The sequence below is a fragment of the Balaenoptera borealis genome (assembly GCF_965194805.1).
Source record: "Balaenoptera borealis genome assembly, chromosome: 13".
Taxonomy (NCBI): Eukaryota; Metazoa; Chordata; class Mammalia; order Artiodactyla; family Balaenopteridae; genus Balaenoptera; species Balaenoptera borealis.
This window is the reverse complement of record NC_138870.1, coordinates 33,489,488-33,503,140: the sequence shown is the minus strand read 5'-3', so window position 1 is coordinate 33,503,140 and position 13,653 is coordinate 33,489,488. Positions and strand designations below refer to the sequence as shown.

Below are 13,653 nucleotides of genomic sequence, written 5' to 3'. Positions count from 1 at the left end.
AACAATTTTTAGCAAATAGCAAGCCCTCAAATGTTAGCCATTATTATCTACATGTTCCTATTCATTTTACTTGGCCAAATTAATTTTAAAAAGAGATTTGTGCTTAATTTTCTTTAGTAGATCTATAATTGTTAAGGGATACTTAAATAGGAACAAACATTATTTACATTATCATGTAGCTGGGTAAAATACTGGACTGTAAAATCTGTAGGCCCGAGGACTTGTCTCACTCAACCCTATATTTCTATTTTGTACGTATACCGTCATTGAATCAATGAATGCATGACTGATTGAACATAATGATATCTAATGCAATGTATAATGGGTCATTAAATAATAAAAACTATAATTTGGGACTTCCTCCATATTGTATAGTTTATAGCCCAAACTGCTCTTACAACTTAGGTAGTGAAGAAAACTGCTGTTTTAGTGTTTTTTAAGTTGCTAAGACCTGTCTGACAAACTCACTCTCTACCCCCAGCCATACTTTATATTTTCTTTGTAGCATTCTGTACCACCTAACATGTTAAGGATTCATGTTTTGGTTATTTCCTCCCATTTGAACATCAACTCCATGAATGCAGGAAACTTGTTTTGTCTACTGCGATAGCCCCAGCACCAGAACAATATCTGGAACATCATTAGGTGCTGAATAAATACTGTTGAATTCGTGAACTGGGGGAAAATAAAGTTTGGAGCATTTTATCCTAGGGTTAGGTTCATAGGCACTGTAGTCAAACTGCTTGGTTTGAAATCGTAACTCTAATTCTCCCTGAATATGTAACTTTAGATAAAGTATTTAACCTCTCTGTCCATCAATTTCTTCATCTTCAAGAATGGGCACTAATAAAGTACCCTTTAAAAGAGTTGTTCTGAGAATTAAATGAGATAATCTTTGAAAAGCATATAAGTAACCTCTCATATGTCAGCCATTATTGTATACTTATTCTAATTTATTTTACTTAGACAAACTGATTTTATTTTATTTTATTATTTTTTTCTTTTTGCAGGCAGGAAAACCTTTTATTTTAAACCACAAATAGTCAGCAGGTGGCCACAACTATCCATGTTTCATTAAAATCACATAAAACCTAGGTACAAAAGCACCACTGATTATTGCTCTAGAAAAACTGCATGAAAAAATTCAAATACACACAGTAAAAACACCACAGTATGCTCAGGACTAAATTTTTAAAGCAAGTGCATGGAACGGTGAATCAATTTTACAGACAGCTTCCAATATTAAATTGGTATTTATTTTACTCAAGGATGATGGGAATTTCCAAAAATCATGACTATGAGAAGGTAAAATGTCCATCCTTATATATTTTTGTATGCCAACTAGTAGAGTCCTAAAAAATTAGCATTTACAAAATACGCGGTAAAAATAGCTTTTAAAAGTTGTCCCAACAGGTACATAAAATCAACTCCGATTTTCATGACAATTCATTCTCCCTCGTTTACAGATTCAGTTTTCTGTGCCTTCCTTTCCAGCTTCTTGCTTTTCCTCCTCCTTCCCTTTAGCACCTTTGTTAACCTTTGTTGCCAGTTCTTTCTCAGTAGGGCTAATGTGAGGATCTATGCATAGGATAAGGGCCTTAGCAGATGTTTTTCTTGGTTTAGATTCAGGTTTTGGAGGAGCAGGTTTCGCTGACAACCTGGCAGACCATCTGGTGGGCTCCTGTTTAGTTACTTTGGATCCATCCTTGCCCTCTGGATTCTCTGGAGACTTTCTCTTCGGCATAATGACTACGTTGGTGCAGCTAAAAAGTAAAGCAACGGGCTGGAACTGCTGGCACCGCCGTTGGATGCTGCCCCTGCCGCAGCTGTTCACGTGCAGGGCTCAGCGTAGCCCGGCCTCCGACAAACTGATTTTAAAATAGAAGTTTGTGCTTGATTTTTCTAGTAGATCTATGCTGCACTACCACTATTTGTAGCAGATAGTTTCCAACGATGGACACATTAATTTTTTCTCTCCCTACATATGTGGGCTGCTTAATCCTTCAAGATATAGAATCCATCCATTTCCCTGAACAAGACTTGTGGTTGCTCTGCTCACTAGAATGTGGCAGAGCTGACATTTTACCAGTTCTAGGCCTGGCCTTTAAGAGGTCTAGGCATATATGAGAGACCACATGGAGGAGCACCAACACACCAAAAATGTGAGTGTAGCCTTCTTGGACTCTCCAGCCCAGCTCAATGAGGAAGCCAAGCGAACGACCCCTGCCAATGCCATGCGGAGCAGAACCGTTTGGCTGAACCCAGTCAACCCACAGAATAGTGAGAAACAATAAGCTGTTGATGTTTTACTCCAAGTTTACTTGTGTACGCTAGGTTTTGGGGTATTTTGTTATATAGCAATAAAAAACTGAAACCTTATCTTGATTTTATCACCGTTAAAAGACCTCTTATTATTCCTTCAGCCTGGTAACTTCTAAGGCTAACTTATGCCCTTGTGCAAGGAAAGAAAATTTTCCAAATTTCTCACACAACTTTTTATCAAGATTAAATGGCCATGCAAGTTTTATAATACTCTACCAATAAGTCCCTTTCATATCTCTTTTATCATATAGTTTAATGAGTTTTGCAAATTTCTCTGTGTGTTGATGGAAACTTCTTTAATAAGTTTAGTTACCTAACAGCTCTGGGCACAAAGAGGGTGGTTGGGCTCATTAGAGCTTCTGCACCATGAAATTATTTCTTCCCTTGCCTTGATGACTCATGGAGGTGAATAACCCTATTTATTTTTGCTGGTTTGGTGTCAGGCAGGTCATTCTGTCTTCACTTGATTACTTATGGCTTTCATTCTCTTTAAACCTTAATAAAAATGACATATTTCAGTATATCGCATAAATAAAAATGATGGCATTTATCTTTTACATTAAGAAATTTTACTGACCCTTTAGATCTATCTTTCAAAATAACTTGAGCTGTTCAAATTCTTGACCTAATTTTCAATTAAATTAACATGTTTATAGTATAACTAATAGTATAACTATGCTAATGAGAACTTTCATGGAGTTTCAACTTAATTACTCCATAGTATCTTCAGGGATTTTATTGCATCATGACGGAAATTTGCTTCTGTTAAAAGATAGTGATTCTGATGGAAACCACCTTGTTATTCTATTGAATAAGATGTACCCACTCTAATATTATCCACATGTGTGCAACTTTAAATAGTCCTAATTCACATGGAAACACATCACTTTTTGGTGCAACTTTAGCCTTTTCTTGACTATACAGAGTTCAGTTATTTTCTGATAGAGTGTGCCACCTAACAACAAATCTTCAGGGTATAATTAAAACTCCCTTTTCTACACAGAGTGCATATACCTACACATATTGTTTTATTTAGCTCCATACCTGGCACACTTTCCAAAACTACATGAATACATCTTTACAGTTTTGAAGATTTTTTTTTTCATTTCCTGAAATAATAAGTCTTTAATTACCAAATTAAAGGTCAAATATAAACTTTTGCTAAAATTTACTATTCACTTATACTGAACTAGGGAGGCAATGTTGAAGATAATATTGTTATTATCCTTATTTTACAAGTGAAGAAACAAAAGCTTAAAACATTAAGAAATGTCAAAGTTAGTAAGGATTTAGGAGAGATCTGAACGCAGGTCATGCTGACTCTAGAGCTTGTGCTCTTCACCACTATACCTTCCTGGCTCCATTCTCATTAGGTAGATGAGTAAAATCACACTTTCCATGGCATATGTGCAGAAGGATGAAAATCTACTTTAAAAATATCTACCAGAATAGTAATAACTGTCCCATTACAATAAATTGCCAATTGCAATGTTTCAATACATTCTCAAGTTCTGTGGTATAGGATTTAGCCACAAATGAGTTCCCTCTTTAAAATATCTTTCTTATTCTTCCTTAGATGAAATTTAGGAACTATTATTCAAGATTACCTGAGGGAATTTAATTACCATTATAGTTGATTAGAAGAGAGATTTCTAACATTAAAAAAATACAATCATTTTAGTGACTCAAAAAATTATACTCATAAACAGAATAGCCACCAGTGAGTGCACATGCTGGAGACGCCCTCCCCAGGCTCACTTCAATTCATGATTCATCCAGATGCAGTTCTCACCCAGGGTGATTTTTTGCATCCTAAAATATTTGGCAATGTCTGGGCACATTTTTGCTTGTCATACTGGGAAGGTACTACTGGCATCTAGAGGGTAGAGGCCAAAGATGCTGCTATCATCCTACAATGTACAACAAAGAATTATCTGGCCCAAAATGTCAATAGTGCTGACACTGAGGAACCCTGAGCTAGTGTGTTCTGTTTGAATGGTTTTCTGTGGCAAATCTATAGAGGTGGATTATGATAGCTAATTAATATAAACTCATTGGTAACTGTTACTGGGAGAAGAAATAATTTTCCATATGAAATATAAATAGAGAAAAGACAGCCATAACCACCACTATTCAAAATTTTTTAAATTGTAAGCATTTAGAACTTACATTCCACTGAAGAGTCAAAATTTTCCTCCATGTTGTCTAGACTGAGGTTTCAGAGGCTCATCAACCCAATTTTCGTATATGTACTTATCCCAAAGATTTTCATTCAGTTGATTATATCAATAACCAAACCAAAGCTATCATCAGGATCTAGAAAAGTACTACGGAACAGAGCAGTACAAACACCTGTCTGTGACTTGAAAACAAAGACATTAAAGTAAATTCTAAGATGTCTTCTCTTCTTCCATGAAGTTCTTCTTTATACAGTCTTCCACACAAATTGTTCTACAGTTTTCTATATTCACAGTAGTTTCTACCTTAATTGAACACAAACTCTATAAAACTCAATGCTCTAGGTGTCATTTGTAGTTTTCTTCAATCATTACTCCCATGCCACAAAAATATAATATACCAACCTGGGCCATGACTTTACAAAGCCACTTGGGTTCCACAAAATATAAGTCACTTAACTGCAGGGCTGGGTCTTGAAAATGAAGGAGGACCCCTGGAGTAAAAATCAAGAGTGAAACATGGAATTTAGAATATGCAAATATCAAGGGGCTTTAGAGAGAATCTAGTCCAACCTCCTCATTTTACAGATGAGTAAACTTCAGCATCATTAGTGGCAGAGCTGAGACCCGAACCCAGGCATCCCAGTTCCCAAGCTCTAAAATCCAAATATTATTTTAAAAAGTTACCTTTTGAACTATATAAAATGATCATATTTAAGCATATTTAAGACAAAGCCATATAGTGCAGAGCATGTATTGAGAAATAGAAATTCATAAATATTTTTGGCTTTCTAATTACACACTACAAAGACACATCTTATTTTCGAATACAGGTAAGAAACACAAAATATCAAAGGGAGCTACTGGTTTAAGAACGATGAGGAAATGAATTGATCAGATTCAATCCACATGAAGATTATTTTTCATACAACAGAATCTGGGGATCAAAAGCAACTTCCCAACCACTTATCCGAGCACTACAAATCAACTCACACATTTCTAGCAAGGTTATATTGATCAAGTACACAATTAGCACCAAAGTCTGTTCAAGAGTTTTCATCTGTGAGGTCATGCTGACAACATGTTACGCAACAGAGCAAGATCTGCCACTCGGTAGCTGCATCATCTCAGGCAACCACTGATTCTCCAAGTGCCAAGTTAAACCATCCCAATAATAATTCTTCTTTACAGTGTACAAATAGCCTCCACATAGGGTCTCACAGCTCCTGAATACTACAGTCAAGTTCTACAACCCACGTTTTAACTCCTGCTCAGAGACCTTTTCCACTACTGCCCTTAGATAATTTCTAAATTTTTCTCTTATGACATAATACATGATTTAACATCAATGCTCATGATGATCTTTCAAAAAGAAAAAAATCAGTTACCTATTAAAGAATTTTGTCAATATTCTGTTAAATTTTAAATGTAACTTCTATACAAGGTTCAGGTGCATTTTCACAAATTACTACAGCAGAGCTTTCGAAAAATATGCAATAAACAAACCTGATTCATTTAGGAAGTGAACTGCATGAGGAAGCTCATTTTCATCTAACTGCAGCTGATGTTCTTTCACAAGTTGTAATAATCGTTTCTGGTCAATTACAGGAAATTCAACTGGCACATTTTTACGCTCTGATAAAATGATTTTCTCAAGTTCTACATAGCAGTCTGGAATCAGCTGCCCAACAACAGGCTGATCTCGGATCTATGAAATTACAAATGACAAGCTGTGAAAATCCATTTTATTCATCGATTTGTCAGGTGGGTGATAAATTCTATGCTAATCATTCAGAACTGTATTTTTTAATAAAATCAAAATGTAATGTAAAACCAACTAAATTGTGAGGAATAAATAAGATGATCTTAAAATAAGAAAAATATGAACACAGAAGCCAATATGGAAAGAACTATCAAATAATATTACATGGAAATATTTATCTAGCTATTCAGAAAATCCATGGCAAAATCCAAGATAAATCATTGACCGTAAATAAAGGACTTTCTGTTTTCTAAGACATTAAACTTACATGCAATAGATATGCTAGCATAAGAAGTCAGCAAGTATTGTAAGAGCGTTTGAACCTTATTTATTAGATGAAAATGTGATCCACAACCCAAGGTAAAACTAAATTTTGTTCTTGTTATTTGCAAAATGTTGTATTAGTGGAATGTACATATAAACAGTGAAATCTGGAAACAGACATAAAATTTCCTCACCCAAGCTATGCTTTTTCATGGAAACTTGAACTTGGAAAAATAAGAAATCATCTAAACCCCAATGATTCTGATATGAGAGGATGATTTGGGGTCTGTTACACTTAGAATCTAACAACTGTCTACTAATCAAGAGATACATAAAATAAAATTTTAAAAGAATGACCTTAAAGTGATAGTTTCTATAATTAAAATCTTTTCCAAACTTTTTTCTTAAAAATCTAATTTTAAATAGAAATGCAACTCTAACAATAGTAACTAAAATGCCTTTGAGAACCACCAGGTGGCACACTCTCCCCATTTCTCAACTCATGAATATATTCTTGTATATTCTTTTTACCTGTCAATAACCAACATAATTTCTACTTGAATTCTTCAACTTATTACAAATAGAAATTGGGTTTTATTACACACACACACACACACACACACACACACATGCACACACACTTTAACTTGCTCTTTTTCTACTTTTAACTAGAATCTTAAGGAACTTGATTTACAGCAGCTGTAACCATTACTTTCATATTTACCTCCAAACATTCAAGATTGTTTCAAAGTACGCTTTGAACCAGAAAATTAAATATAATTTCACTAACCTGCACTTTTCATATTCCCTCTGTTCATCATTTATAAATTAAGATAAAACAGAACTTCAGATTGAAATTTATGTTTTAACCCAATAAGGGAAACCTACATATAAAAGTAAACAAGAGTTCTCACAGAAAGCAATCAAGTAACAAAAGGATGAACTTTACAGGGCTGGATTACAGGGCCAGCAAAGGATCCCACTCGGCTAAGGGGCTGGACAAGATTGAGAGGGATAGTGTTGGCACTGAATTCTGTTTTGTCCTACTTGTTTTAAGCTTTATTATCAGGTCACCAACAGCCAAAAACAAAAGCTTTTATTCTAAAGTCTGCACAGACACATGTTAATAAGGGTGAGACAGGCAAAGAATAGAAAAGAGCCAGGATAAAAGGAAAAGATGAAAAACAAATGAAAGGGCAAACAAAAAAAAGATTTCTAGTAGATTAAAAGCTGTTGTCTGAATACAGGTTGAAGCACCTCAGGGAGGAAAGAATATTGAAGTTCTGGCAGGTTTATTGTTTTGGGGGTCATCTGAATCACTATTCTGCAAAGCAATCAAACAGATTTTCAAACCAATATGCCAGAATGATGTATCCATTAGCAATAGATACCTTTCTTCAAATAATACTGCCATTTCTCAAAGGATTTATTTTACTTCCTTATCTGGCATTGCCTTCAGAGTTCATGTACAAGTGCAGAAAGAAAATTGGTCTCATTGATGGATAGCGATAAATTGTTGTTAGCCTAGAGCAATACCAGTCCATCTTGATGAACCACCTTCTCCACAGGCTTTGCTTCAACTACATTCAGCCTTTCTCAAAACAAACTCATCCTCCAAGAAGTCTTTTTTAAAATATGATAAATGTTCTGACATCAATGATAAAAAGAGAAGCCATTAAAATATTATAAATAACAACAAAGTTCTGTAAGCACAGGTATAGTCTCAAAAGAAAACTCCCTGTGTAAAGAGAATATTTAATTGAATATATTAATTTTGTATATTTGCTTCTTAAAAGTCATATTACTCTTTAGTCATATGTCCCACAAAAAAAGTAAGAAAATCTACAAATAAATGATATTTCATTCTTCTTATATAAAATGTCACTGATCCACCATTTGTAAAAGCTTTTAGTGACTGGGATAAATGTGCTGAAAGATACAAATGTGCAAATTCTCTCCATGGGCACCACAAAGACCAGCACGTTTATAAATGGCTCATTAGGTTTTGGATAGGAGCATAATCTGTGGAAATGGAAAAGAACTAAGCTAACTAGCCAACACGTTATAACCAAGGTGACCATATAATTTATCGTCCAAACTGGAATGCTTCTGAGAATATAGTGGGACACAATTAATAATTATGCTGGGACTGTCCAGGCAAAACAGGACCCTTGTTATAAGCCATGGCCTTGATCATTAGTGCTAATGAGCTAAACCAACAGAGACTAACAGTGAAATCCACCATTGTGTTGTTATATTGAACTATTCAGGGTGTTTTTCAGTACAGTTCATACCATGCTGTCTGTAGAACCCAGGTAAAATTTCTTTCTCTTGCAAGTATTAAAAACAAGTGTTCTCACTGTTAACCAATCTATTTGTGCTTTATGAACTCTATGAATTACATTTGTCTTACCAGAAGAAAACTTTGGAATCAAAAACATAATTCTTAAAATGAAAAAACCCAGTTTGTATGAACTAGAAAATTGCTTAGACATTGATGAAAACCAAATTAGTGACCCTGATGATCAGATGAAAGAAACTTCTCCCAATATTGAGAAAAAAAATATTTGGAAGGGAGATCACAGTGACAAGAGACATGAAGGAACAACAAAGTAAATCAAGGCGAGCATAAAATAAGAACTCCAAAAGAAAGGAGCAGATGGAAAATATAAGAAAGATAACCCCAAGACCCCAACATTCATCTTTATCCTTTTGATTGAATCACCACTACAGGAAGTTGGGAGAGAAAGGGCATCAGAAACATGTCCCCAGATTCTCTCAGGAATATTCTCTCAGCCTCTCAGATATCCTCTTAGTTTCTCTCAGTATCCTCAAATTATTTTTATTCCCACTTCTATGAGTTTGAAATAAAGTATAGCATAAATAATTTTAAAATTGAAAGTACTTTAATAACGCTAACAGCTCTGAAAAAACCCCACAATTTTAAGATAGCTGTTCTCTTCTCGAGACTTTTGACATTTCTTAGCAGTTGCACAACATGAGAATTAATAAATTGTATTTATCTACTACCTAAAGTCCGCAATGAACCATGTTACCTTGAAATTGAGGCTCTCATTTATGATAGTTTTCCGAAGTTTTGCCAAAGCATCGGATTCCTCAGTGGCATTTACAAAGTGGTAATCCCGTATTGCAGGAAACCCTCGTTTGTTCAAGAGTTCCTTGGTGATTTTACTGATACAGGCTTTGCGCTGCTTCTCATCAGAAACATCCAAATGTGTGCCAACAAGAATCACAGGGGAAGAAGAAGCACGAGCCTACAGGGAAAGATACAAAATACTTTTGTGTTTGTTTTAAAATCAAGAGTGCTTACATTTCCACTGACATTCACTTTCTATGAAACTCACTTGAGTGGAAATGAGAAATCAAGACTTCTAAGAAGAAAATAACAACTGCCTTTCCTTCCTTAAACCTAAGAAAAACTTACCCTTAAGAAATTTTTAAAAGTCAATTTTATGCCCCTTCTTATCCAATTATTACCACTTTTCTTTCAGGTGGCCTACGTAACAGTAATAGTATATTTTTCTTTTCATTTTTCCGTGCCTTAAAACGGGTTATTCTCTAAGTGTGCTTTGGTCTTCTAAATAAAATAGTATTTAATAACCCCCAAATTATATCAGAGTAATACAATTTGTTTTATATTTTCTCTTCCTTATCTGTAAATTCAATCTCCTTAATTCATATTAAAGTCATTTAGTGTGGAGTCTACAATGAAAAAAAAGTCACTAAAGCAAATATTACTGCGACTATAGTATTTTTTCACTTTGGCTAGCTATAATAAAGTCAAAAAAAGGAAGTTAAAAAAATTACCAAAATGACAAAACAAGCTTGATGGAGCCAAAATTTCCTGACAAATCTTTTTAAGGGCTTGCCTCACAGAAGAGCCCACTGGAGCATCATTCAAAGACCATTCACTCTTTCTTTGGTCTCAATTCTAAAAAGCCATATATATTTAAAACCATATATACATAAAGTAATAGCTGACAATATGACAGCAAGGGACAAATTGGAAAAATTGCAAAATTCCAAATATACTATTCATCTGGGACCATTTAAAACTGTAAGATCTGAAGGACTTCACACTAAATTGCCTCTGAGGACAGAGTTGGTGATGCACAGATTGCTTTTTTTCACTATGGTTTATTTTAAATTAGGGAAGTTCATATTACACTTAAGAAATAATATCAGGGAATTCCCTGGTCGCCTAGTGGTTAGGATTCAGGCTTTCACTGACGTGGCCCAGGTTCAATCCCTGGTCGGGGAACTGAGATCCTGCCAGCTACGTGGCACAGCCAAAAAAAACAGAAATAATATCAAAATTAGTTTAACTTATAAAATCTCAATCTTTATAGCTTAAAAGGGTTTCCAGTTTCTATAACTCTCACTAATATAGAAAACACTATTTTCATGTCACAACTTAATTACTCTTAAAATTTCCCAACTCAAAATTTTAGTGCTCCTTTCTTTTAAAAAATTATTTGAAGAGACTATTTGAAGCACCTTTTTGCCCAAAATAAATTACCTTACATACCAAAAAAACCCCAAGAATTATTTTCTATTTTCAAATGATTAGAACAGATCACCTTTATATTGAAGAGCCAAGGTTTCATGGCATCAACTTCAGCTTGCCCTTTGCTAAGGTCATAGACAGCAAGATACAGGGCTCGTTGGGTCATAAAGTGTGGGTGAGTGCTGTAGAATTCCTCACAACCTAAATAAAGATTAGAGAATTTTTTAGCCTTCCAGAAAATAGGCAAGAATTCTTCATCTTCTTCAAAAATAAAATTAAGTGATACTATCCACTATTTATCACACAAAGAAAGAGAAAAACAATAAAAAGATGATGGTTACATGACTACACTGGCTTTTTACTAGGGACTGACAACTCTTCACATGTGTCAGCTACTTAGCTTCAGCTGGCACGTACTGGTTCCTAACATTTCCTTCCATGGCTTCTCCATTCTGGTGGCAAGGGTAGAATTAGGAGAAATAAATGGCTTTGGAATAATTCCATAGGATCCACCAGGCCTCTTTGCAGTATTGAAACAGAAAATTCAGTTTTTAAATCCCTGTTTTAAAAAGGTGTGTGAATAAAAAATTCTAGCAAAATAAATACCTGCAAAATCCCACACATTTAGAATGAGGTCTTTCTTCCCTTTGCCTCTTATTTGGATGGGCCAGTCTTTCACGTCTATGCCAACTGTGGCACCTTGCATCCCAAGATCTGATTTCTTGATTTTCATTAATTGCTGCAATAAGGTGGTTTTACCACTCCCGGTATTTCCCACAATCATAAGTTTCATTCGGTTATAGGGCACAGCCTTTTTTAACCGCTGTTGAAGAAACCTGGTATTTGAAAAACAAAAATAAAATAAACTGCTTAGCAGTGTACTTATGATATAGGTGAATTCTTATGCACTGAATTCTTTTAAATATCAAACTGTTCTAAAATACAGTATGCAAAAGAGTGCATAGCTCACATAATTAATAATGCCTGTGTCTTTCAATGCACTATTAATGCATATATTTTGTTAGTGATGTTGGTGTAGTTGATAATGATCGGCAGCATTATCAAATATAATGACATTCTATCACCAGAAATAATCAAAATTTCAAAATATGTTTGTAATACTCATTAGAATTTTATACACAAACACACACAATTTCTTTAAATAACACAAATAAAACCCTAAAAATTATAAAGTATAAAATTTTACAAAGCTCATAGGATAAACAATCAAGGTAGAGTATATAAGCATACTGCTATACTAAATTTTGATAGTGAGGTCATATTTGGCACATTATACATGTGTATGCGTACATATATTCATGTATGGTATACATAATGTATACATTCATATATATTATACATGCATATACATAATGTAAATGGAAAGGGAGAACATATTGGTTAAATTATAAATTGATACATATAAATGATTATACTATTAGCAGATAATATGTTGCTGTTCCTAATAGTCTTAATGCGAAAATAATTGAAACTAACTAGAAGTGCTGCAGGTGGCTAGCAATACCACCTTTAAATTAATAGTATATTTAAATGTTCTCAAAAATAAAATGGATATAGAAAGATATATTTTAACTATGTTAAAATGTTGCCACAGTTTAAAATTAGAAAAATAAACTAAATCACAAGTGAATCTTAGGGAATATTGACTGATTAATTCTCATAACTAATAGGAATCTGTCCAACAATCCTGATGATCTGAGCAAAAAGCATAATTATTTTCTTGAATTATTTGATGCTCTAGAAAACAAGATCTGGCAGATCAGATCTTGTACCTGCTGTTATTGAAATCAGTCATTTTCTCACATACAGCTTATGTTCTGTTTTCATCACCAATAAACAAGAAAATCAATGGTCCAAATGTCTATTTATTAAGAATTCATTCTTTGTCATTCTTTAAAAAAGCAAATGAGGACTACAATTTCTAAACTACTCCAGGTCTATGTTCTCTCTGAAAATGTTAAATACGTTTAAAAATATTTAGTTATATAGTAGCTTGATAATATAGCATAATACATCGAAAACCAGTTCTACTAAATGTTTAGTAAGAATTGAACAAATTTTTATATGAACATCTTTTCCAGTTTCAGGAAGGAAAACCATGGGAAATAATTGTGTAGGGTGAGGGCTAGTCACATTTATTTAGCATAGTTGGTGAAAAGATTTTTTTTTTTTCAAATTAAATCACACTCAGGAGAACAAAAAAACAAATCTTTGTTCATAAAAAGAGACAAAAAGCTAAATATAAATTAAGAAACTTTAAGGAAGAGATTTAGGTAACTAGTTCACTCGTAATGCAACAATTATTAATTGTATGCCAGACTCTGTGTTTGGTGCCAAGAATGAAATAGTAAGTAAATGTAGCCATGGTCCTTGACTTAGTGAACATTATAGGCAAGTCAAGGATACATTGAGAGGTGATAACTGAGCTGAAACCTGTAAGATAAATATAGATAGCAGTAGTTTTGTGGAAATAAAAATAAATGATTTTACAGGTAGGTAACAATAAGAGTCATGTGCTCAAACAGTAACAATAAGACTAATGTGCTCAAACAGTAACTAATGTGCTCAAACAGTAACAA

The 13,653-nt window shown here is 34.0% G+C and overlaps 2 protein-coding genes across 12 annotated transcripts in view; both read right to left on the bottom strand.

Moving 5' to 3' along the window:
* LRRK2 (leucine rich repeat kinase 2) overlaps positions 1-13,653 on the bottom strand; it is a 194,334-nt gene that overhangs the window by 60,292 nt on the left and 120,389 nt on the right. For all 11 annotated transcript variants that reach the window (XR_014233101.1, XM_082349301.1, XM_082349309.1 and 8 more), the window contains 5 exons: positions 11,660-11,889; positions 11,127-11,254; positions 9,582-9,800; positions 6,006-6,207; positions 4,905-4,993 (listed from right to left, as the gene is read on the bottom strand). Coding sequence is in view for 10 of the 11 variants with exons in the window: in XM_082349301.1 (XP_082205427.1) it covers positions 4,905-4,993; positions 6,006-6,207; positions 9,582-9,800; positions 11,127-11,254; positions 11,660-11,889 (868 nt within the window). In the remaining variant the exon portion in view is untranslated. The remainder of the gene's footprint in view (positions 1-4,904; positions 4,994-6,005; positions 6,208-9,581; positions 9,801-11,126; positions 11,255-11,659; positions 11,890-13,653) is intronic.
* LOC309608864 (high mobility group nucleosome-binding domain-containing protein 3-like) lies at positions 1,235-2,714 on the bottom strand. Its single transcript, XM_082349509.1, has 2 exons — positions 1,598-2,714; positions 1,235-1,555 (listed from the first exon to the last, which is right to left on the bottom strand). The coding sequence occupies exons 1-2, from the start codon at positions 1,742-1,744 to the stop codon at positions 1,469-1,471; spliced, it is 234 nt and encodes a 77-aa protein (XP_082205635.1). The 5' UTR covers positions 1,745-2,714; the 3' UTR covers positions 1,235-1,468.

Bases quoted from the DNA above. Each gene is read 5' to 3' on its own strand.
- LOC309608864 (XM_082349509.1), bottom strand. From the start codon at position 1,744: ATGCCGAAGAGAAAGTCTCCAGAGAATCCAGAGGGCAAGGATGGATCC. The intron at 1,556-1,597 runs GCCCTTATCCTA...AGCCCTACTGAG, and splicing joins CAAGAAAAACATCTGCTAAG to AAAGAACTGGCAACAAAGGT.